Below are 25,357 nucleotides of genomic sequence, written 5' to 3' on the forward strand. Positions count from 1 at the left end.
CTGGTAGGTTAATTGGCTGCAATCAAAAAAAAAAATTGACCCTAGTCTCTGTCTGTCTCCCTCTCTGTCTGTCTTTGTGTGAGTGTGTGTATATATTAGGGAATTTAGACTGTAAGCTCCAATGGGGCAGGGACTGATGTGAATGAGTTCTCTGTACAGCGCTGCGGAATTAGTGGCGCTATATAAATAAATGATGATGATGATGATGATGATGATGATATGTGCAATATCAAGTCCTATCAGGACACATGCAAAAAAAATAAAATTATATATATATATATACACACACACACACAATTTAATAATTAATACTATAATCATTAATAAAACTATATGTAAAATATATATTTTTCTTTTTACATAAAATACACAATTCAGGATATTATTAATACGTACTGCACATAAAATGCATTTTTATAGTTTCTCTTACTTGCAAACATATATTCTGGCATTCATATGCATCAGCCGACACTTACACTTGGCCTGTAGCTGATGCAAGTGATACATACCCAAGAGATGCCCAGAGCTTGAATCGGACTAATGTGCGTGAGCTGGACCTCACCATGACATTACTCTACACTGCCTATGTCCACCCGCCCCTTCCCACCCCCGTTCCTCTCTTCAAGTCTTGGGTAGAGGGAAGTGTCAATTGCTTTTGGGCACAAAATGCATGCAATTGAGTTCACTGGCGCAATATCTGTTTCTAAGCATGCACAGAGCAGTTTTACAGAAGATACGGCACAAAACGGGACTTACGTATGAAGATGAATCAGGCCCTATGAGTTTTATATTGATGTATGTGTAGTTTATATCTACTACACTATATGATCCTTTATCATCTCTGTTCCTATATCCTGCACTTTCTGAGCTGATAATCAGTAAGAGGAGCCTATAGTGGAAAGATCAGACCTCAAGATCCAGATATTTAAACAGAAAAGCTATCACATTATTCTTATTTGATATACAAGGGCGCCTTTTCTTTAAACAAGTATGCACAGATACTCGCTAACAATATGTGTATCCAAGCTAAGATTATCACCTCAGTATCGAGAGGAAGTGACTGTATGTTTGATAGATTTCATGTGTAGACCCATGCCGATGTAATGTACACTATTTCTCAATTTCTCACTGGCACTTTTAATTACAGATTTACAGGGAATCACTAGTGCATAATGAATAATAATAATAATAATGTGTGGCTTCTATGCAAAACAACATTATGAATATATTATGTTCAGGGCCGGATTAACCATAGGGCTAACTGGGCTACAGCCCAGGGGCCTCGGATATCCAGGGGGCCCTTGAAAGTGCTCAACAGCATTATTGTTCGGTCGGGGGCAGGGGCCCTCACGGGGGAATGGAGGCCCCCTTAGCCTGTTATGTATTGTAGTAGCAGTAAGGCATACCATTCTTTCACTACAAAGGCTGCCATCTATATTTGGTGGTTGAGCAAGACATAGGGGTAAATGTATCAAGCTGAGAGTTTTCTGGTGGGTTTGAAAAACCAATCAGATTCTAGCTATCATTTATTTAGTACATTCTACAAAATGATAGCTAGAATCTGATTGGTTGCTATAGGCAACATCTCCACTTTTCAAACTCGCCGGAAAACTCTCAGATACATTTACCCCATAAAGTCTTACACAAACTGAGAGTGGCACCAAGTTGTATTTGCATTACATTCCCCTACAGACATCTCTGCACATCAACTCCTGCATTTTGGAGGTCTGATGTCACCAGGAGTCCCTGGAGAAGGATTGAAATATAAGCTGAGGGACACTCAAGTACGAGTCAAAGTAACTACATTTTGAAGAATAATTTCTTATATTTCACTTTTAATATAACCTGAATGTATTTCCCAATTAAGTACACCATCTGTATCAGGTAGTCTGGGTCAGAAATAATTAGAGATGGGCGGGTCCGGTTCCCCGAGAACCAAACCCATCCGAACTTTGGGTATCCGAGTACCGAGCTGAGTAGCTCGGTACTCTCCCGCCCGCTCCGAATCCAAATCGAGGCCAAACGTCATTGAGACGTCGTCGGATCTTGTGGCTCGGTTCTCGCGATACTTCAAGATTATAAATACCTGCCTCCACAGCAATCCATCGCCATTTGACAGAGGGAGAGAGCAGGGTGTAGTCACAGGCTGATTAGAGCAGGGACAGAGAATACAATATTCTTATTCCAATTGCTGTAAGAAAAATCGCTAGAGAAGAGAGGAGGATAGAGGTTTATTTTATTTTTGTAATATTTGGCACTCCCCAGTGCTTTTGGGGTGTCTCCCATAATTGTGCATAAATATTTCTGGCTGTCAAAAGTCATATCTGTCAGCAGTATCTACCAAATAATTTTTACCACTACAAGTGCTTTGCGCTCAGAATGGATTTAAAGCAGTCCACATATGATCAGAATGAGCAACCAGGTTCTGTCACCAGTCCTGAGGTTAGTGTTCCCAGTACGTCATCTGGGCAAAGCGATGTCAAACTACAGAGTGTTTCGAAATCAGTCCAAAAAACAAAATAAAAAAAATAAATTACTGTGTTGAAGCGAAAAAGAAGTGTTACTGAGCAAAAGTTAAGTGCCGATAAAAAAAAAATTGCCAACATGCCATTCTACACACGCAGTGGCAAAGAGAGAATGAGGCCTTCACCTTTGTCTATTAGTGGCAGATCCCAAAGAGTTACCGAGCCTACAATTGGTGCACAACTACTGTTACGCGTCAAAACCGAGCTGCAAGATAACAGTAAGGTATTAGAGGATAATGTTTGCTCTGATTCAAAAATGACACCAATCCCTGTGGAGAGTCCATCCAACAGTGGTATGTCTAATCGTGAGCATTCTGTTAGTGTACCCATAAAGAAGGGCCCTTTCAGCAGTTCTGCTGATGTGTACCTGAACAGCCGGAGTGTAGCCGGTGATACACAAATTGAGGATGCCACTTTGGAAATAGAAGAGGATGAGGGGAGATTTATGGAGGTGACGAGGGCGCTAATGAGGATGTTGATGATTATGATGCAGACAGATACCAAATTGCCTTTCTCAATTTCTATTTTTATTCTAGATTATATAACGGCTGAATAGTTTTCTATTTTACTCCTAGTGGAGAGGTGATCTGATGCAGACAGATACCAAACTGCCTTTGTCCATTTCTTTGTATATTCAAATTTCTAGTTCTACAGTCTATGCAGGCTGCTTTTTTTCTATTTTACTACACGTGGATGGGGGGGGGGGGGGGTCTGATGCAGACAGATACCAAACTGCCTTTGTCCATTTCTTTGTATATTCGAATTTCTAGTTCTACAGTCTATGCAGGCTGCTTTATTTTTATATTCAACTACAAGTGGAGGGTGGGGGGGGGGGCATAGATAGCCACCAAAGTACCGTGGTCCATTTAATTTTACTTTTCTAGCTTCACAGTCTGTGCAGGCTGCTTTTTTTATATTCAACTACAAGTGGAGGGCGGGGGGGGGGGGGGGGGGGGATAGATAGCCACCAAAGTATCGTGGTCCATTTAATTTTACTTTCTAGTTCCACAGTCTGTGCAGGCTGCTTTTTTAATATTCAACTACAAGTGTAGGGTGTAATTTACACCTAAAGACGATGGCTACATTGCCAATAATCAAAAATGGAGGAGGTAGACAACCAGGTTTGACTGTATAATTTGCAGACAAGTGTTCGCATTAAGGACGGCCTACCAGGGATTAAACTGTTTTTTTCATAATTTATTAGCTTTAGAATTACCTCATTTATCTAAGAAACTGGTGGAGCACTAAATTAGGTTATTTTAAAATGGTATTTTTTTCAAAAATAGCAAAAACCAAACCAAACAAAACCAAAACCAAAACACGCAAGGGCGGTTTTGCAAAACCAAAACCAAAACACGAAGGTAATCCAGATCCAAAACCAAAAACAAAACCAAAACACGGGGGTCAGTGACCATCTCTAGAAATAATACCTTTCTTTTTTGGTGGCTTATTGGTTGATAGTCGTGGCTTCCTAGTTGTGATAGGGACATCTGAAAATGAAAATGCATGAAAGCATCAGAAAATGTGTCATGGTGATCCTACAATATGACATCTTGGTGGGATACAGAAACTTGTATGTATGCAATTTCATTTCTATAGGACCAAGTGTGTGTGTAACAATATTCTAAGTGCTCTATACATTTGGCCAATTGTACAGCTCTAAGGATGAAAATAGTATCCAAGGTAGCCTAACTTGAATCCTATTTGGGTATACAGGCAATACTGTGGCATATAGAAAAATGTTTTACCATCTGATGAAACTGAGATGAAACCGTACAAAAAAATTCAAAGTGTTTCACGTGGAGCAAAACTATACGACAAGGATATTTACCAATACTGCTCAAAGGTGAAAGACTGCAGCAGTCCCTAACAGCCAATCATTTATTGGTGCAGTGTTTCCCAAACCCAGTCCTCGGGTACCCCTAACAGTGCAGGTTTTCCATATCTCTTTGCTCGAGCACAGGTGTAATCATTACTGACTGACACAGTTTGAAAGATCCACAGGTGGTATAATTATATCACTTGTAACCTGGAAACCTGCACTGTTAGGGGTCCCTGAGGACTGGGTTTGGGAAACGCTGGTCTAGTGCAAATAGGGCAACAAAAGCTTATGTTGGATTGGTTGTTATGGTTTTTTGTAAATATGCTCCTTTCTGCAATGGTATTAAATAACCATCACATAATGTCACTAAGGAAAAACCGGTTGACTATAAAGAAAACTCTTGTATATATTATACTGGGGTGAGAAGCTTTTTTATACTTACAACAGGATTAGTAATGAAGGAAATTGATAGTAATGTGCATTTTTTTAACCAAATCTTGTTTTCTTTTATATACTGTAAATAAAATGTGCATAAACTGATAAAAATGTAACAACAAAAAAAGAAAAAGAAAAGAAAAAAAAAAATCTTACAAAAGTCTTAGAAAACTACTGTATATAGACATGCCAACACTTCAATCTGGCAGTGAGGGGGAAATGTGCCAAAAGGAAGCAGCTTCGAGCCAGGAAAGGAGAGGTCTGTCATAGTCTTCCTCACCTCTGCCTCAACCCAGCTCCGAGCAGATTTAGGATGTCAATCAAAAGGCGGGAGATTGAGGCAAAATGCAGGAGTCCCTGGATTCTGGTAGAGCTGTCAGTGTGTGTATGTAGCATTCACATGTCATTTATAGAATTACCTGGCTTCTTAGGAGGCGGTTTGGGGACAACTTTGGGTGGTTGTGTGGGATCATCAAAAAAGTCTGCCAAGTCTAAATCACCTGGATAGGAAAATAAAAATACAAAGATTAGGTATATTATATATACACACACATATATTGATTGAGTTCATACACATCCTGGACGTCCTACACACTATGAGCACTATTTAAATCCCCCCCCCCCAATAATGCATTACCCTGTGCTGCCATCACCTTACATAGAACAAAACATCAGTGCTACATTCATGGAAATGTTAACAAATGTCAGGCAGGCTATGAACGCAATAAACTTCACCCTCTACTAAATGTACTGTTGTGAATATGTACCCTTAAACTCACCATACATGCATTGGTGTAGTCATTTCCAGACAGACTATTCAACATTGGAGCAGAGACTAACTGTAGTATATACAGGATGACAGAAAATTTGCAAGCTAACTGAAATAGTTTTTCCAAATGATGTCGGTGGCGCACGCAGGGGGGGTTTTTGGTTCTCCAGAAACCCCCCCCTCCGCGAACCAACGGTACTGTACAGCAGTTGCGGCGCTGTCAAAGAAGCGTCCGCGGCAGTGCTGTATTGTACTACAATACAGCACTGCTGCGGATGCTTCTTGACAGCGCCGCTGCTGCTGTACATTTCAGACTTGCCGAAATGGAGCTTCTCGCTCTATTTTTTTGGGGGGCGGAAACCCCCCCTTCTAAATCCTGCGTTCGCCCCTGGATGTGGTGGGCAATATGATTGTACTGGGTTACAATGTGTGTGGCTAGTTTTAGCCACTGCAATGAATATCAACATCATTAACATGTCTGAATCTAAGCCTATAGCCAATAGCCACATGAGCACACGCTTGCATTTTATTTAACTCTTAGGGCTAGATTTACTAAGCGGCGGGTTTGAAAAAGTGGAGATGTTGCCTATGGCAACCAATCAGATTCTAGCTTTCATTTATTTAGTGCATTCTACAAAATGACAGCTAGAATCTGATTGGTTGCCATAGGCAACATCTCCACTTTTTCAAACCCGCCGCTTAGTAAATATACCCCATAGTCTATTTTAGTGTATGCAGCTAGCCACTTTACTTACAGCTACTTCTATTCTTAGCATTACTAGGCTTATATTGTATAATCAATAACCATTATTGCACTTTAAAGGGCTCATAACATTTAAAATTGCTGTATTGCTACAAATCTTTACTTAAAAAAAAAATCTAATATATTTTACAAAAATAATATAAGTCGGGTTTCATTTGCATAACAAACATTAGAAAGCCATATTGGAATACAATAGAAATACTTCAATGTGAAAATTAGTTTTATTAATATTAACCTTTATTTATGGGGCGCCACAAAGTTTCACACATGGTGGAAGTACAAACAATGTAGACAGTTTACATAAACAAATAACAAATAACATTTTACATAGCACAGCATAACTGAAAAACAAGTTAAACAAATACAACAGTAATACAAGATGGGTAACAAAATCACACTAAATCTATTAACCAATGCTTATCACATTACAAAGGGAAGTTTCCTGACAATTACAAGGATAGCAAGGGTAGCCGAAGGTGACAGTGAGGGAGAGAAGGTAGTAAGGTCAAGAGTGAGAGGAAGGGAACAGGAGGCAAGGAGAGGAGGTGGTGGGAGAGCAGCCAAGTTTAGTTGGAGAAGTCCGAAATGGTGCAAAGGTTAGAGAAAACAAGGTCTAGAGAGTGGCAGAGGTAAGGGTGGGGGAGAATGTCCATTGAGATTGGCCAAAGGATATGCGGGAGAGAAGTTTGAAGGCCGCTGAAACAGAGGGGTTGTCAATGGGGATGTTAATATTGTCCAGGTTGAAAGAGGAAAGGTCAGAGTACAGGAAGTAGGGGAGCCAGGCCACAAAGTTGTAAGAAGTGGGGCCCAGATGGCGGTAGATGACCTCGACTGGAAGGTTGACAGGAGGAAAAAAAAAAAAAGATGAACGGAGTGGACCTCAAAAGAAGGAGAATGAGAAGGAAGGAGTGACCTGGAAAGTGTAGCTGTGAGAGAGATAGATGCCCACATCACCACCACCTGGTTGGTTTCCAGTAAGAGGCCCCCATAGCAGCAGGAAGAAGGAGAAGTGGTATCAAAAAGGGGGGGGGCAGGTTTCAAAGATGGGGAGTAGGTTAAGCGAGTTAGAGATGAAAAGGTCATGGATGGAGGCCAATTTATTGCACGCAGGCATTCCAGAGAGTACAGGAGAAAGTTAGTGAGGGGAGCAGGGAAATGTGGATATTTTCACGAGATTGGTGGCGCAAAGGGGGGGGGGGGGCGCAAATTTGGATGAGGACAAAGGGTGGGAATAGGGTTGGACCAATGGTTAGGGGAAATGCCATGTGTCGGGAGATTAGTATATACTGACACAGGTCAAATGTAATTAATTATAGGGTCATTCCACATCAAATCAACACAGGGTTTCAAACTGATCATTTCAGATTGTAATGAAATTTGGTATAATAAATCCTGCCATGGGTATAAAGAAAACTCCCAAATCTTAGGCTAAGATGTGCACTGGTTATACGCCTCTAGGCATTCTCACCAAAATATGCTTGAATTTGCCAGCTTGGATACAGTTTCTTTAACAAAATACAGATGAGGGATAAATAGCATGCAGTCTACAGGGTGCAGCAATAGTAACCCCTATACAGACACAAATAGAGGACTTAGGTTGTATCTGATCTTGACCCAGTCTTTGAGGTCTAAGTCCACTCCCATCTCATGTTCCTATCTAATTTCCTGCAACACCTTCGTTTGAACTGTGGAGGAAATCTGGAAAGACCTGTAGGAGAGCAATAACAGAGATAAATCAAATGTGTCTGCTAGACCAAGACTCAAACTCCCCAAGATGCATTCACAGAGGAAAACGTGTGGTTTATTCCAGAGAAGAACAAATCTTGGAGGCGATGACAGAGCAAAAGCTCTAGATGCCTTATCCATGATATTACAAAGAAATAACTAAGTGGGTAGTTCTCTGCAGTTACATGGACATGACTTCTGTGGGATCCCCAGCAAAATGAGACAGAATCTATCAACTCCCCTTCAATATCCACCTATATCTTTGTACCAGCATGAACACGATTTCAAATGCACTGGGCTAAGTGAGAACAGATTCATTTTGAGAGCATTAATCCACTTAATCCAAGAGATGAGATGTCTACCCCAATTAGACAAGTTGAATTTAAGAGTCTAACTCAGCAGGGGAAAATTAGCTGCAAAAAGGTCTTCGTAGTGCTTAGTAATGTATATCTCCAAACATATTTTTGCAGGTTGCCAACTATAATTAAAATTCAGTTAAAGAAGTTTACCGAGAACGACCTCAGTTTTATGAGGGATACATTGTGTACCTTGATCGAGACCCATATGTCTGAATTTGTTTTATGAAGTTGGGCTGCAACGTCATATTATGTGATAGGGCGAGTAGAATATCGTCCACATATAGAGGTATTTTGTGTTCACAGGTGACCCGCAACTTATAAAATCTATGCCTGTCCTCCTATTGGCCAGGCAATCCTGGCGCCAAATACAAAAGGCACTTCCTCCAAACCCTCAGTGCCTGTTTCTCAGTTGCCTTTTGGGTACCTTAGATGTGGCTACTCTGTACTACTCGTCTGCAAAGCTGACACTCCATTCAGGTACCAACTATCTGTACTACTCGTCTGCAAAGCTGACTCTCCATTCAGTTACCAACTATCTGTTCTACTTGTCTGCAAAGCTGACACTCTACTCACGTACCTGCTACTATACTCGTCTGCAAAGCTGACACTCTACTCACGTACCTGCTACTATACTAGTCTGCTAAGCTGACACTCGACTCACGTACCTGCTACTATACTCGTCGGCAAGGCTGACATTCTATTCTAATACCTGCTATCCTACCTGCTGGGTTCCAAACTTCCCAAGAGGGCCTCGTGCAGTACTCTCGCAGGGGCCGCGACCTGCGAGCAAGACACAGCTAAGACCATACTGCCTTGCGGCAGTTCCTGGTGAACACCGTCTGCTCGTTAGACTCGGCGCCCTGTTGGTGTAGCGCTAAACTGTGCAGACCCTAGGATTCGCATTGTAAAGACCTGCTATCGCTTGAGACCGTGACAATCTAGTGCTAAAATTGAGGGGATATTTTGTTATTAGCCAGGTGAATTAGATCTACAGTTCTTCTTGTCTTATCAGTGGCCTTGAATAAATACAACCTGGTCCAAATGAGTAAGACATGTGATCACATGACCAAGCCTGGTCACCGGGATCTCGACAAAAGAGCTTAAAGTCTACTTTTAACAGGGAACTGGGTGATGGCTTGAACATATACTGGGATTCTTGCACTGGTTATTAATGACAATTTTTGCCCGGGTGGAAGCAGGTTGAAAATGTGCTCCATCAAGCAAAGAGTTAAATATTGCTGAGTCTAGATGCCAAGAGGTCAATTTTTAAAATGTTAAGCAGTGAATCAATCCATCAAGGAGCTGAGGAGGCTGCACAGGGCCTGTGTAACCTCTTCAAAAGAGATCTCAGAATTAAGGAATTCTATATGGAGGGAATTTATATGGGGAATTGCAGGTATTGCCCAATGGGAACAGCAATCAATTGTGAGTTCTGAGAGGTGGCAATTTTACAATATAGGGTAACAGAAAAGTTGCAGTTCTACTACCAACATAAGGCATGCTGAGATCAAGCCTCTGGCCACGAGCCAACAGCAAAGTTGGCGATACCCTTAGTTGGCTCTCAGGGGATGGTCAATGCCAAGCAGCACTTACCAATATATCCAACATGACCACACGCAGCAGCACTGTGGTCAAACAAATGCACCAGAATTGACTTACACATCAGGTAGGAACTGTCACCCTCCTGGACATAACTCCCGCTGACTGTCTTCCAGACATCCTGTGTGGTGTAGACCTCTACAACCGGAGGCCTGACTGTATTGCAGGACATACATATCAGGACAGGCAGCAGCCCAGTTAATCTCTAACCTGAATTACACTGCCTAATGGCAAGGTGCTGATATTCACTTCATGAAAAGGAACCTGTGCGGCTGAGGTCTGTTAACCGCTGAACTCTTTATTACCCATAAGAGATCATATATGCTACATGTTGGCACAGGAAATTGGGAAAACCCGCCTACCTCTCCTATTATTTCATCTTGCAGTTGCTTGTAATCTTTAAATGTTTACCCACTCCCTTCAGTTCTCCCAAACCTTCTGTACACTAAATTCTCCCGAGATGTAGCCAACTTCAAAAACTGTACATTTTCAGACTTCACAGTCCTAACAGTTAGGGGGTCTCTCCCCTCACAATTAGTATGGAGGGTGTGCTTACTCTAACTCCCTCTCTCAATTGTCATATGCCACTCCACCCCTCTCTACCTTTTCCCCTTCTTAATCCTCACCCGCCTCCTCCCTCAACCCCTCACCAATATTCCCCTTATGTGTTGGGGGACCCCATTTCAAAACACTCAAACTCCAATCATGCGAATCAAAATAATTAAAGATATTTTTGTGGGCCAATAAAGCCCCTTAGCATTATTATTTTACATGTTACGCAAACTCCATGCTGAAATAGTCTTTCTCCAAGAAACTACCTTTAAAACACAAAACCATCCCTCTTTATCATCAAAGCTTTATCCCGCAGTATTTTTATTCCTCTAGCCCTACTAAACATAATTGTAGTATCATATTATTACGCATTTCTTTTCCCTTTGAACTGTATTCCTGCTCTATAAACAAGGAGGTAGATACATCATATTAACAGGTAAACTAGGCCACCTAGAAATCACCATAGCAAATAAATTTGCTGTCAACTTTGGGGCAAATATTTTGGATTTTTTTTACATACTGTATAATGTCTGCAGGGGACTTCAATACAGTTTTGGATCAATCTCTCGATAAATTAAATTAAACTACAAACTCATCCTCATAGGCCAATACCAAAGTTCTCAAATATATGAGAGAACTAGATCTATTTGATACTTGGCAGGTTCTTAACCCATTGTCACAGAATTATACCTTTTATTCCTGTCTACACTGTGCTTACTCGAGGATAAATGTGCTACCGGTCTACATCCTCATTTCCCCTCGACTGCTACCGAAGCCACGGCTATACCAGACTTTAGAGTTATGCCTGAGGAGATGTGTAATTTCCTGAAGGAAGTCTCCATTCTCCTATCCATTGGGGTCTTTCAATGGTCCCCCATCATCCCATGGGAGAGTGGTTCTTGAGGATAAGCCAGCTATGGCTGAATCCACCTTAGGTACCGAACATCATGTCAGCATATATTCATCCTGGAAAGGGTACATGCGGTTCAGTCTTCCCATGTTAGGATGACTTTTGTCTAAGGCTTGCCACTCCTTAGAGATCAAGGGCTAGATTTACTAAGCTGCGGGTTTGAAAAAGTGGGAATGTTGCCTATAGCAACCAATCAGATTCTAGCTTTCATTTATTTAGTACTTTCTACAAAATGACAGCTAGAATCTGATTGGTTTCTATAGGCAACATCCCCACTTTTTCAAACCCGCAGCTTAGTAAATCTAGCCCCAAGTGTTTTATCACCTTATGGGTATGGAACACTCTAGATTTCACTTGGTGTTACGAAAACAGTGCATCCTGTGGTTTGACCAGAACTGTCGGTTCCTCAATGCCTAGTGATTTGTTAATATGCTTGAGTATAACATTCATGGTATCCAAATTAAACATTCTGGGATCCTCTTTCACCTCAGCCTCACTATGTGACTCGGAATCCCACTCCTGAAGGGAACTGAATGTTTCAAAGGATGGCCCTGGCCTCATGTCCTCCATATCTTCTCCTATTGGGAGTCCTGCCCTCTTTGTTCCCTTCTCTGGGGCCTGAAAATCCTGCATCACCTTCACCCTCAAGGAAGAGAACTGTTTGAATTGTTCTGGGGAGGGGGGGGGGGGTTGGGGCAGGCTCTTCTATCGTTTCAGGGGTGCATGACACACAACGGTTCAACGCAATCTTTCGGCAATCGACCATCACAAGCTGCACACACCCGATTCTTAACATTACATGTTCTTTTTCCCTGCACAAGCTCCACAAAGGTACTATAACCAATAGAACAAAAAAAAACAAAAAAGGTACTAAGTAACCTATTCTAAAGTACACAAACATCCACTCTAAGGGCTTACCGTGGGGTGTCCTTCAGCTTTTTTGGGGCGGGCTCCTGGTCCATAGTGCACTGTATCAAGATAGCTGCTAGGTCCTGCATCCACCTATAGCCAACAATGAGCCTCATATAATGGGCGTCAGCTGCTTAAGAAAGGTGTCTACCCTGACATCATCAAAGTGTGTCCATAGCAGGGTAATGATTTCCACCTGTCTTCCTCCTAACAGGTGGTATGATAAACGGGAGTCCGCACTGTACAATCCAGTCAGCGTACAGTGCATGCGTGTCCTCCTTGTGCACACGCCCGCTCCGGACGCCCTAGGCAGTACCTTATGACTTACAAACAGCCCACGCTGAAGGGAACGGTCCGGTCCCGGCACATGCCACGCTGGACTGCACACACAGCCAGCTTCATGAGGAAAGCCAAAACCTCAGGTAAGCCCCCTAGAACAAAGCAACAAACAAAACAAAAAATGCTACTCTGCACTACCCTGTCATACACATGCCGAGACAGGAAGAAAAGACACTGAGGAGGAGGAGGAGCTACCTTATATAGGGTTCAGGTGGGGCGAATTTTTCCTGTCTACACTAAGCTGATCAGGGTATTAACCCATTGTAAGGGCTGCCATGGAGTAGGGAAAGGAAATACAAATATTTTGCGGCGCAAAGTATCAAACTGCACGTAATTGGAATAAAGCCATTTGCTATAAGAAGTAGTAAACACCATTTGGTTAATTTCTAAAATGGAATATATAACTAGCTAACTAACTATTTAAAGGATGTTCCTCTGACTCATCACCCATCCCACCAAACAAATCGCCTCCCCTCCTTCTTTCTTTTTATTCTTTGTCTTTGTTTGTACGCATTCTTTTATCCTTCACTCACCCCATACATAAATGCAGAATATAATCATTTTACAGACAAAAAAAAAATTGCTTTTCAACTTGGATGCTTATTGACTAATGTTCCAAATAATAACACTACCATAGCTGTAATCAAGAAACAATTTATTGCCCTATTTTAAATAAATCCATTGCTTATCTTTGTCCTCATTTATGTTCATTCATTCTACACTTAAGTTTTACAGCAAGAAAAAAAAGGTTATCGTAAGAAAAAGTTAAAGAGAACAAAAAAACAAATGTAAAAAAAATATACAAAATTCAATGGCCTTTTTTAGTTTGTCTATAAGTCGGATTGGCTAGGTTATTTTTGATTGCACTGACCCATCTCTTAATCGTTTAGCACTTAATTTATTGGCCAGGGTAGTAACCGCCTTGTTGCCCCTGTCATAGAATTACTGCTGCAGCCATTTATGTGTCTTAGCTGCTTATTAAATAAACGGTTATTAAACTGGTTATTCAACCCCAACAGAGACCAGTTTACAATATACTTTAAAAAAAATTATTGCTAGGGTATAGCTTTGAGGCATCAACTTGAATCAAAGCCTCTAGCTCCACTTCTCTCTCCCTATGCCGCCTACGCAGCACTGCCTGGACACTTGGACAGTTTGTCTCAGATAGTGGCCTACCAAATTGTCAGAGGGATAACCTGTCATACTGAAGCTTCAATAGCTCTTTAGAGCTTGTGTGTCACAGATTACAGCGTTTATTAATTTCAACGAGTCTGGATTTCAATTGCTTTTTTCATCTACTAGGTTAAAATTCTATATATAGCAGTCATGAGTTAGAAATTTTGGAAAGCAGCTGTTGTTTTAGCAATGAGAGGACCCCATACACTTTACTGATATAAGGTGACACCCGATATCTTCTGCTTTTTACCGACACATAACTCACTGCTTCCAAAACACAGATGTGACACCAGTCATTACCTTACAAACAATGGTTCCAGTTATGATACATTTGCCTCGGATTATCCCCTCAGTGTTCTCTGTGATAAAGACATCCACTGGGCTCCCCTCGGGCACAAGTCTATCATTAAATATCTGTGGTGTCCCTCTAAGGAATTCTCTGTACACAGTGACCATGCAACTCACACCTGAAGCTATTGGGCACAACATTCTTACATTGCAATGAATGCACATGGTGAAGAGATGACTTAAAAGTGTACTATATATATCTATATCGAAAATCTGCAATACGTGTGGGCAAATGTTTCATTTTGTACATACTGTATTGGGCCTAGACTTTCCAGCCCCTGCTTGCCACCGCTCTCTGCAAAGCATCCAGTTTAAAAAAAGAGCAAGCCGCTTTATACGAAATCTGGGAATACTTAAGTAATAATCACAAAAATATATGTAAGTATTTGGGAAAGTTGTCAGAGCTGCAGATATTCCAGATGATTTTTGTTCTAATAGAGAAGTATTTACATAACCCTTTGAGCAGATGGTCACGTTGGCGCAGACACCCAGGATGATGTAGCCGCTTCCCAACGCTACTGTGAATTCTGCACTACACTGGCATCGAGCCTTGCAGACCGTGGAAAGTAAAGGGTGTTCAAGTTTAAACTTTAGCAGCATTACTTATACTGATACAATGAATTTCAATGTACATTCTTTATAATACCCACCACTTCTTGATGCACAATTAACACTTGACACTTTATTTGGATTTTTTTGTCCCTGGAAATGTCCTTATACAGTATATTATTCTGTGTAGAAGATGCAATTCTCACTACCCATTCTTCGGGCTAGATTTACTAAGCTGCGGGTTTGAAAAAGTGGGGATGTTGCCTATAGCAACCAATCAGATTCTAGCTTTCATTTACTTAGTACCTTCTACAAAATGACAGCTAGAATCTGATTGGTTGCTATAGGCAACATCCCCACTTTTTCAAACCCGCAGCTTAGTAAATCTAGCCCTTAGTCTAGGTTTTTTCAACCATAGAGATGGATTTATAAAAAGCTACTAAAAATGAAAAGTGGAAGTGTTGCCCATAACTACCAATCTGATGCTAGCTGACCTTTAAACTGAAAGAAATGTATATCGCACCAGGTGGACCTAGTACCTCCTATATATTTGATATATTACTCAAATAGGGGATTAGTGTCCATTAATCTGACAGAATCACAATAGGAGTTGTGCTCACACACATCTAGAACATAATCTGAGAGTTAATTGGGGGGGAAGATGTGTATATGGGGCATTCAAGGACCAAGATAAAATTTATTATACACTTTATTGATATGCATTAAAATTAGAATAATAATAAGTATATCTTAAACAACATTAGCGAATTATTAAAAAAATGGGTGTAGTATGAAAAACCAATAAGTAACTGTTAAAAATAGCAGGTAAACACTGCTATATGCGCCGTGGGCTCTCGCTGAAATTGGCAAGTATAACTGTCAACTAGTTTACTCACCGTGAACAGAAAGTTAAGGATTAATGTCGTCAATGTTAACGATCGGATCCTACCAATATTAACAACCGGGAAATATCAACTGCCAGAATCCGAGTGGGGTATAATATAATAGTAACTTTCCCCTCCTCTACATAGCGAGATAGCAATATTGTGGATTTTCCCAATATATATATTTATGCCAGCACATACACGTTTTAGCCAGTGAGGGTGCCGGATATGATATCCCCGAACCCTGATAAGTAACCCAGGTATCTTTATTATTCGGACTATACCCTCCACCCCCAACACTACTTAAAAGTGTCAGCTAGTATGCGATCAGTAGCAAGGGTTCAATCTGTCTATAATAAATTTCTATCCTCCGGCAAGATAGCTACTTCACAATATCTTTTTTTTATCTGTATGACTTTGGCATAAAGTCTGAGAGAGCATGCGGCGCGTAGAGACTCCAACGCGCATTTCGCTAAACCAAGCTTTGTCAATGCAACCCGATACAGCCTTCCAACTGGGTATTTAGAGCGGAAAGCCCGCCCATCAGTGACATCATCCCTAGTAACGTTGTTAGTAACGAGAATTAAAGTTCTTTGATTGGCGTAAGTTTACACCAATAATAACAGGGGATAATCCTTCTCTGTAACGTTCAGTTCACATAACAGGTAAAAGTGTGTGATGTCTCATAATTAGTATGTCGATTTATTAGTAAATTATATGTTAAGTAAAAGTAATATGGCCCAGGTAAGCAGATCTAAAGAAACATGTTACTATTAAAATGTCAGAGTATCGATTATTTGGCCAATGGAGCGGAGAGGGAAGATATCTGCCCTTATAGACTTATAAAGGAGTGACTATAATTCTGCATTTATTTGTGGGTTCCACAAGATCCGCAAATAATAAGGTGGTATATGGTTTGGTACAAAAAATGTATCTACCCTAATATTGGTCACTACAATAAAAGAATCCATAAAATTGCCTCCATCCCAATATTGTGCACTATAGTAAACAAATCTATAAAATACCTATCTAATAAAAGAGAACAATATTAGAATTATAGAGTTAATCTTTTGATGGAATAGGCATATCAGTATAATGAAACCAGAGGGGAGCACCCTCAATTGTGATTGTGCATGGATTATCTATTAAGTAGATCAATATCCGTGTATGTCTTGTCCAAGTCTGTGGTAGATGTGAAGCATGGTACAACCTTCAGGTCCGATGTACATCAAACCTCATAAATATCCCAGAAAAAGACGGTTAAGTGTAGATATGAAGAAAATATAGTCTATAGATGAATGGCTCCTGCCCAAAATTAAGGCAGTGTTTAAAGAAATCATTTAAAAATCCACTACCAAGTACAGTATCCTGTGACATATATAATTCCATTGCTGGTTAAAGATTAATTGGAAGCCCCATGTGGATGGTGAAGAGAATAAGTATATATATTTGTATATCCTGTGAGGATATGTGCCTTACATTATCTAGAAGGGTAACAAACAGTAATAACCAAGGAGATGACAACTGATATGTGATTTATCTTCCAAAACGAAGTATAAAAAGCAAAATGCCCAGATTGCGTGTAGCTCTAAAATGATGTGCACTATGATCCTGTTATAAGGGATTTAATCCCTATACAGGAACAACGTTGAAGCAGTATTCTCGATCGGTCAGTATGCTAATCACAGATAGATCATAAAGTTATTATAGTCATTAAGTCCTCGTGGTGCCAGACTGTCCATAAGAAAAATCCTTTTTGATTCTCTTTTCAGAAGTTCTTGGTTAAGGTCTCCCCTTCGAAGGCCTAGTCTGATTTGTTCCATAGCAAAGCTGTCCTTTCTCTAGTACATTCTAGAAAATAATAGCTAGGATCCGATTGGTTTCTAGGGGCAACATCTCCACTTTACTTTCTTAAAAGCTTTAAGATTCTAGCTGTCATTTTGTAGAAAGTACTAAATAAATGAAAGCTAGAATCTGATTGGTTGCTATAGGCAACATCCCCACTTTTTCAAACCCGCAGCTTAGTAAATCTAGCCCTTAGTGTTTATTAAAGAAAAGCATTAGAATTGACATTTTGCACGAATCAGGTCTTTTCGGCTGAACAAGTCATTTCACAAAGGTGTAATGCTCTGGCTATACAGTCTGAGCTCCACATTTGCTTTGCCATCTGCGGAATGTCATTGTGCATTGTGTTTTGAAAAAATTGCATTTCATGGAAATTGCATTAGGCTTGGAAGAGGACAGTCAAACCATTCTATTCTGTGATGTGATTGGGGTAGCACTGGGAACACCGAAGGCCAAATTTTACTGGCAAAACATGACATTTTAATGCAAAATGTGGAATGCAACCAATGCATCACAGAATGGTTTCTAAAATGTTGATGATCCTCATCAAGATGTTTGTCAAGATAAGCAGTAGATACTTTCTGATGGCTTAAGGCTTTGTTTGTGTGTGGCTACTGTCTATCAGCTGAAAATAACATCCTTTCATTCATCCTTGCCAACAAACTATTGTAATTGATCACAGCGGCTGGTGACGTGTGTGGTGATTTGCCATTTGTGCCAAACAATATGTATTACATCCTGTCGGAATACTTTTACATGTGCATTTGTAAATGTTACTTGACAACCGGGAACAACTTTTAGGTTCAGTATATATTTCTTTGTTAGTTAGCTATGCAAATAGCATGTTTAAGTGTCACAACTCCAGAATCTTGTTTTAGCTGCCACCAAAGATGATGATTAATATGTAGTAAAATATTAAATATTTATGAAGAAAGAGAAAAAATAGAAATAGCATCAGTATTTAAGGCACAAATGGATGATATCCAAAGCCATTTGTAACCTCTATGCTGGAAAAGTGTTGACTCATCTCATTGCTCAATATATGATGTGCAATATTACACCGGCTGTCAGTTGTGCAGCTCACCAATAATTCTCAGCTCGTTGCAGAGAATCAAAAGGATTTTTCTATACATTTTTAATGTGCAGTGACACATGAACTGGCATGGTACATTCAATTTTGCTAGAATAGAAAACAAATCTATTTTTAACTTAGTAAGTTGAGATTTGCCTGAAAAAAACCTGTTTAATATTGAACCTTTTAGGAATTAGGGTAACACTAGACAGCAGATTATCAAATCAGTCCTTCAGGGCGGAGTTCTCATCTGATTACCTTTTTACCGCTTTCATTTTCAGAATGAATGAGTATATTTTTCCCATACATTTTAAATTATTGCTCTATACAGAGCCTTATAAGAAAAGAAAAAAATCAAAAAACATTTAGCATTAAAAAATCCCTTCATTTATATTAACTTCTGCCCACCCAATGCTTTCTCTATAATATATTATAACATAGCTGTCAATTACTCCCACAAAACAGTTGGAGATTGTAACAAAATGACTCAACTGATTCCAGGGTAATGAGTTACATAAACATTACTTCTGAACAAAAACTTGTTGCTTATGCAGAATAACAAAGTAGGTGAGAATAACCCGCGTTTGTAAAGTGTTTCCCTTTCATCAAAAGCTGTGATGTCTGGAGAATACTGTCATCTATTGAATAATGTGATCTTCAGAAATAATCTTCTGTAACAACATCATCTGCAGCCTATACACACTGCAGAATTGAACAATATTGTTTCATCGCAGAACATAATTTTTCGTTCTGCTGAACAATCACATCAAATGATCATCTGTGCCTTGGAACGATAATCGTTCATCGGTCCAGGATACACACTACTGTGATATCAGGCCAGTCATTTATCATGCGATTGACCTGGTAATCGGATGAAAAAAATGTAGTGTGTACCCAGTCTTAGTCATCTTGCTGTGATTATCTCAAATCTTCTCTGGGAAGGAATTGCATGCATAGTGCTTGCTTACAGACTACTGGGCTCCCTTTTACAATAGAGAGTTTTCAGTCACTGACTAAGGTGTCTGTTTACTAAGAACTGAGATACAATGCAACAACTACCTCATGCTATTGCACAACAACCTCCATCTGATGTTCAGAATTTGCAATGCTTATCCATACAAGTTTCTTTGGGTTCCTCCTATTCGCTGATCTGCCACAGCCAATTAGAAGTGTCCAGCACTCATGTCAACAATAGTTGGGAAACATCAAACACCATATCATTTAGATCCAAATCTTTAAACATGTCCTACATCAGACCACTCAGTCACAGGCAATTAATATCATGAAAGCTTTTGAATTTTTCCACAGCAGTGGTGTGTTTACAGCACATTTAGTAAATGACAAAGCAACACAGGGACATTTGCAGACTAAAATGCAGTATACCTTTATATTGAAAGCATTATAGTTCAAATTTACAGAATTGCAGAAACACTAGAGAACATATATATTATAAAAAGACATATGTGAAGCTTAATTGCTGGGTGCTCAAAGCAGCAATTTTTCCACCCTGATATCTTCCACACAAATTCCCCATATAAACTAGTTGTCATTAAATACAGAGCCCAAAGCAGAAATTAAGCATCTTACCTGCATCATGTGTTGGGATTTTCGGTGGTTTTGGTGCAGGTTTAGCTGTCAATGTAAACAGTAAAACAAGTTACAAGATTTGCCATGTATGTGTATATAGTGGAAGAAATTATGATTTTGATGGAGCGCTCATTAGTCTTCTCTTTCCCATGCGGTAACGGTCCTACTGTGGATCCATCACCAGTGACACAAACATCATGCCAACAGAGCTATAAACAGTATGAAAACAAAGTGCCAGTTACCACTGGAACTTAGCACCATTCCTGGGAGGGTGACTGTGTCTCCGTGGCTGTCCATTCAGGGGCAAAACACATTGTACAAATAACATGGACAGGTCCTTATACAAGCTCCATCTGTTTGATAATTCAGTTCATGTAGACGCTGGATCTACGCAGGATAACTGGAAGGACACCCACTGATGGGTAAAATAAGATGTGGATATCACTGTTAAAGACAACCTGTCACCTTTGTGCAAAGCTACGTTTTTATGCCCTATGTTTGTGGAATAAATAAACAAACCCACAGTCCTCATATGCTTCTCCTCCTGGGAGAGAGCATAACATGCCCATGTGCTCGGTGTAATTGACCACTCACAGACAGAGTCCTCCACACAGTTCCTCTAACACACAAGTGCCCGTCATGCAAGTGATGAAACCAAGTCAGTCATTCAAGTACAGTCTGGATGCAAAATGTGAGTATATTGGCGCCCATATGCAGAGCAGTACAGATGTCGAGATGCATCAGACGTCCACTTTCTGGGCATGTGCAGAGGAATTTCAGGCAAGATATGCTACATAAACTGGCGTACAACCCACTAGGTGACATCCCCAGTGTGCGCTAATATGTTTGCTCTCTCCTGGGTGAAGTGGTACTGTGGGGGTTTTCTGCCCACCCGCCTAGGGCACTGTGCAAAAAGTACTTTAACACAAATGGTGATACGTTCACTTTAAGGATGTGTAATAGAGACTGGAAAATATAATTTTGTGTCTCACTCACACAATTACAAGGTTTAATTTCAAAACATAGCAATGTCAGCCATGTATGTTGTGCAGGTTAGTTGCAAAGTGACCCAAATAAACTATTAATGAATGGATAGCAGAAACATTTCACAATCTTACAAATTCTGTATAATGCGCATTTCAACATAGTTTAGAGAACATTTTTTTATTGATTTTAGATTGAAAAAATTATGTTCAAAGGTCAGTTTTCTTTACTGTTCTATTTTTGAATATATGTCTGTGTCTTTCCTCCCACAAGTCTCATTAGCTGAATTAACAGACATTAGTTGATAATAAATGTCTCCTTGCATGACCAGAAGAAGAGAGATGACCAGATGAGTCCTACAATCACAGAGATTCAGGAACAATACAAATAAATAAATGGAAACATTAGCTGTACTTTCTAATGCTGGTTACAGGACATTACCCTAAATGTACATGCATTGAGTATTTGTTTTCTAAAGTTATAACAACATCCATTTGGGACAGTCTTTAATTACAGTAAAACTATTTTAGGAATGGTGCACACTAGTTATTTTGTACATTTGTTTCTACACGGTTTATAAATATCTGTTTGTAAGGCGGTGTACCGGGCAGCAGTAAAGGCGGAAGTGATGTCTTCCTAACTAAAAAATGATCCCAAAAGGACAATTTTTTTTAGAAGTACCTTTCCTATTACAACTAGCCGCTGTGGGGGAATGTTGGAAGGTGTGTCCTCACGGTTAGAGGTTGCTGTGCACATTGAAGGTAAATCTAGGGTCTGTATAGTGGAAGGGGGTGGCAGAAATGTTGGGAAATATGCAAACCCATGATCCCTACAGACAGGGAATTGTATGTACAGTACAGTGTGAACAGATAATATTGAGGAAGTCACACTAAACTATGCACAAACATTTGTACGTGTTACTATGTAGTGATAGAATTGAATATATATTAAACTGTACATAACTACAGTATCTTCGTGAACTCACTGTATCCCTCTTTCTACTTATAGGGGCAGATTTATCAAAGGTCAAAAAACAATAAGGCTTTCATTTACTTCACCCTATACATCATAGTGTTACTGCCACTGATAACACTGCTACCACCAGGTATAACTCTCCCAGCGGTAAGATGGGGAAACCTGTTTATGGTATTGTCAGCAGTTGAATAAAACATTATTTTTTTTAAAATCTATTTGTAAACTTTTTTTTTTCTTTGTAACTAGTAAAACTGAAAACCCAAATCTGAGGAAACTCGCCCATCTCTTACCGCACCATGCCCGTTTTGATGGGGCATCACCGTATTTTTTTGAAACATTGCCGGGATAAGGCCAATATTTATCGCCACAAAAAAAATCTGTTAATGATAAATAGGCTCCATAATGGTCTTCCTATTCTACAGAACAGAAGTTATATTAACACTGGCCGGGCTCACCTAGCAGGACTAGAAGACGATATGCATTTACATTGGCGAGAAATACCAATATCACTAAAAAGAGTGTTTGATTAGCATGAAAGTAACAGTGACTTCCATTATGGTCCTGTTACATTACAGAAGTGAGCCCTATCCATGGTGTATATATCAACCACATATCAATCTCATTTATGCCTACATGGATATTTACTCTCACTACAATAACAATAACATATTTGTACCATGATTATACAACAAAATCCACTTACATATTTTACATATTAGTACCAGAATGATGCATTACTATGGGTCACTTTTGTTAGTATATAAGTTAAATACTTACGTTTCTTAGTTGGTTCATCACCAAAAGCATCTAACAAGTCCAAGTCTTGTCCATATGCTAAAACATAATAAAAATGACATATTAGCAAGTACAGATACAATACTATACATATAGTAAATGTATATTAACTACAATTTTTAAAATACTATTAATATCTAATTTTAACATAGACATGAAAAGTGGTGTGCAATTAAATAAACTATGAGAGGTGACTGTGCACCTCTTGGTCTAGCATTTGTTTAATGGGAGTGCACAAAGGTGTAATGTAATACTTAGTGACAATTAACGCTCTGCATTCATCCTTAGGGAAATGCCAAACAGCCTTTAGGCTGAGACCAACTGGTGTTAAGAAAAAACAGGTCAAACGTCACTACTCCCAGCTACAGCTGTAAGTAGGTATGGGGTCATTTGAACCAATAGGTTCCATCCCTATACCTGTTTATATACTTTCACTGGCATTAAAAAAAACACTTGTAAAAACATGATTGTTAAACACCAACGGCTATGTTTAGACATTCCAGCTCTAAAACTACTACATAAGTATTCCAGCAGGATTTGTTACATTATATATATATATATATATATATATATAACAATATTTATTAAGCTGCCTGACTAGTATCAGTCACCCCTGATTTTGTCTGTCCCTTTAACTAATTAATGTAAGTAATTTATTGTGAGTAGCATAGGAGCTAGCAGTGAATGAAATCAGACCACTACCTGTGTATGTATACAAACCTTTTGACTTCACCAGTAAATCATTTATATTCTTAAGTGTTTTTGTTGCATTTATAATTTCATTACATTTTATATGCAAATTAAACCTGGCAGAGTGACTCAGCCACAATAGCCTCAAACTCTCAGCAATTTAAGCTTATTTAAAACAAATGTCGAGGTGGGTTTGTATACGATGGTATGCCATACCGCCACGTCTCCTAATGCTTTCATTGTAAAACTATCAAATTCCATTCACTTTAGTTTTCCATAACGCCACTTCTAAATTTCCAATTTTACCAGGATTTAAAATATTCTGCAGTTTTTGGACTAAATAGTAAAGCTCTTTCAAAAGTCGGGTCAGTGTGTGCAGTGACACGATGGTCGAAAGTCTGCCCAAATGGACGATTGTCATCTCATTTGGTTGGTCGTACCGTTAAATATTTTCATTCCAATCTCGTTTCCGTTGTGTAGTGTGTATAAACTTCCGACCGATGTGTACGAAATTGCAATCATTGCTCACGACAACATGGCTGTAAAAAGTCACTAAAGGGACGTCCGCTCTTCCCTTTATCTTCTAAAACAAGGCTAGTGTGTCCATGGACCGAGCGATCAGACCATCGATCGCATCTGTCTCCCCCTCTACCAATTCCTTCACTGGCTCCCCTTCCCCTTCAGAATCCTCTTCAAGCTCCTCACTCTTACTTACAAGGCCCTCGCCAACTCCACTGCACCCTACATCTCCTCCCTCCTCTCTATTCATGCTCCATCCCGCCCTCTCCGATCTGCCAATGACCGTCGCCTCTCTTCTCCCCTGATCACCTCCTCCCATGTGCGTATCCAAGACTTCGCCCGAACTGCCCCCCTCCACTGGAACAAGCTCCCTCCCTCCATCAGAACTTCCCCTAATCTGTCCAGTTTCAAACGGGCTTTAAAAACCCACCTTTTTCTTAAAGCCTTTCAGTCTCCCACTTAATTACCTACCTTTTCTTCTGCCTCTTCCCCTTCCCCTATCCTTCATTCCTCCCTCTCTCCCCCGTGTCTCTCTTTCTGTCTACCTCACCCCTTAGATTGTACGCTCCTTTGAGCAGGGTCACCTCTCCACCTGTCTCACCACTGTTAACTCTGCTCTCCAGCAACCTTGCCGTCCTCCTCGAGGACCCTCTTCCCCCCATTCCCTCTCGCTCCCTCCTCTCCCCCCTGGGGGTCTCCCCATCATCCGTGCCCTCCCTCTTGGGCTCCGTCGTATGCAGACCTTCCCCTCTCCCCTCCCCCGCCCTTGCTGTGCTTTGAGCTCACGGAGTTACTGTGCTTATTGTTTACTGTACTGTGCTGTCTCTCTTCGTATTGTAATTTTGTTTGTCCCTTTACGGCGCTACGGACACCTAGTGGCGCCCTATAAATAAAAACTAATAATAATAATAATAATAATAATGTTAAATCGATCGGCATAAAAAGTTGGTGGAAAATTCTGTAGTGTGTACCCAGCTTAAAAAGCCTGGAAGAACAGCATTTCTTTATTTATACTTGCTTATACATATTGAAAGCCTTTTCTTTTTCTTAATGTTGTTTGGCCTTTAATATATAAAACAAACCCTAGCAGTGAGCAGCAAACACAATGTATGTAGTTACTGGGACATAATGACCCATGACAGTATTTTTCCATCAACAGTGATGTCTTATCTTCCTCTGAAGCTTCTGGTATATGTTAATAGTATGATCAGCAGATATTGTTTAGG

General features: G+C 40.0%; 1 protein-coding gene across 2 annotated transcripts in view; it reads right to left on the minus strand.

Moving 5' to 3' along the window:
- CD99L2 (CD99 molecule like 2) overlaps positions 1 to 25,357 on the minus strand; it is a 75,992-nt gene that overhangs the window by 28,771 nt on the left and 21,864 nt on the right. Inside the window, exons 2-5 of one of the 2 annotated variants that reach the window (XM_075184256.1) lie at positions 22,905 to 22,961; positions 20,169 to 20,213; positions 5,202 to 5,282; positions 3,956 to 4,015 (exon numbers count right to left, since the gene is read on the minus strand). In XM_075184256.1, the coding sequence (XP_075040357.1) occupies positions 3,956 to 4,015; positions 5,202 to 5,282; positions 20,169 to 20,213; positions 22,905 to 22,961 (243 nt within the window). The remainder of the gene's footprint in view (positions 1 to 3,955; positions 4,016 to 5,201; positions 5,283 to 20,168; positions 20,214 to 22,904; positions 22,962 to 25,357) is intronic. The other variant, XM_075184257.1, reaches the window with a different exon arrangement.

This window comes from Mixophyes fleayi, chromosome 9, assembly GCF_038048845.1.
Source record: "Mixophyes fleayi isolate aMixFle1 chromosome 9, aMixFle1.hap1, whole genome shotgun sequence".
Lineage (NCBI taxonomy): Eukaryota > Metazoa > Chordata > Amphibia > Anura > Limnodynastidae > Mixophyes > Mixophyes fleayi.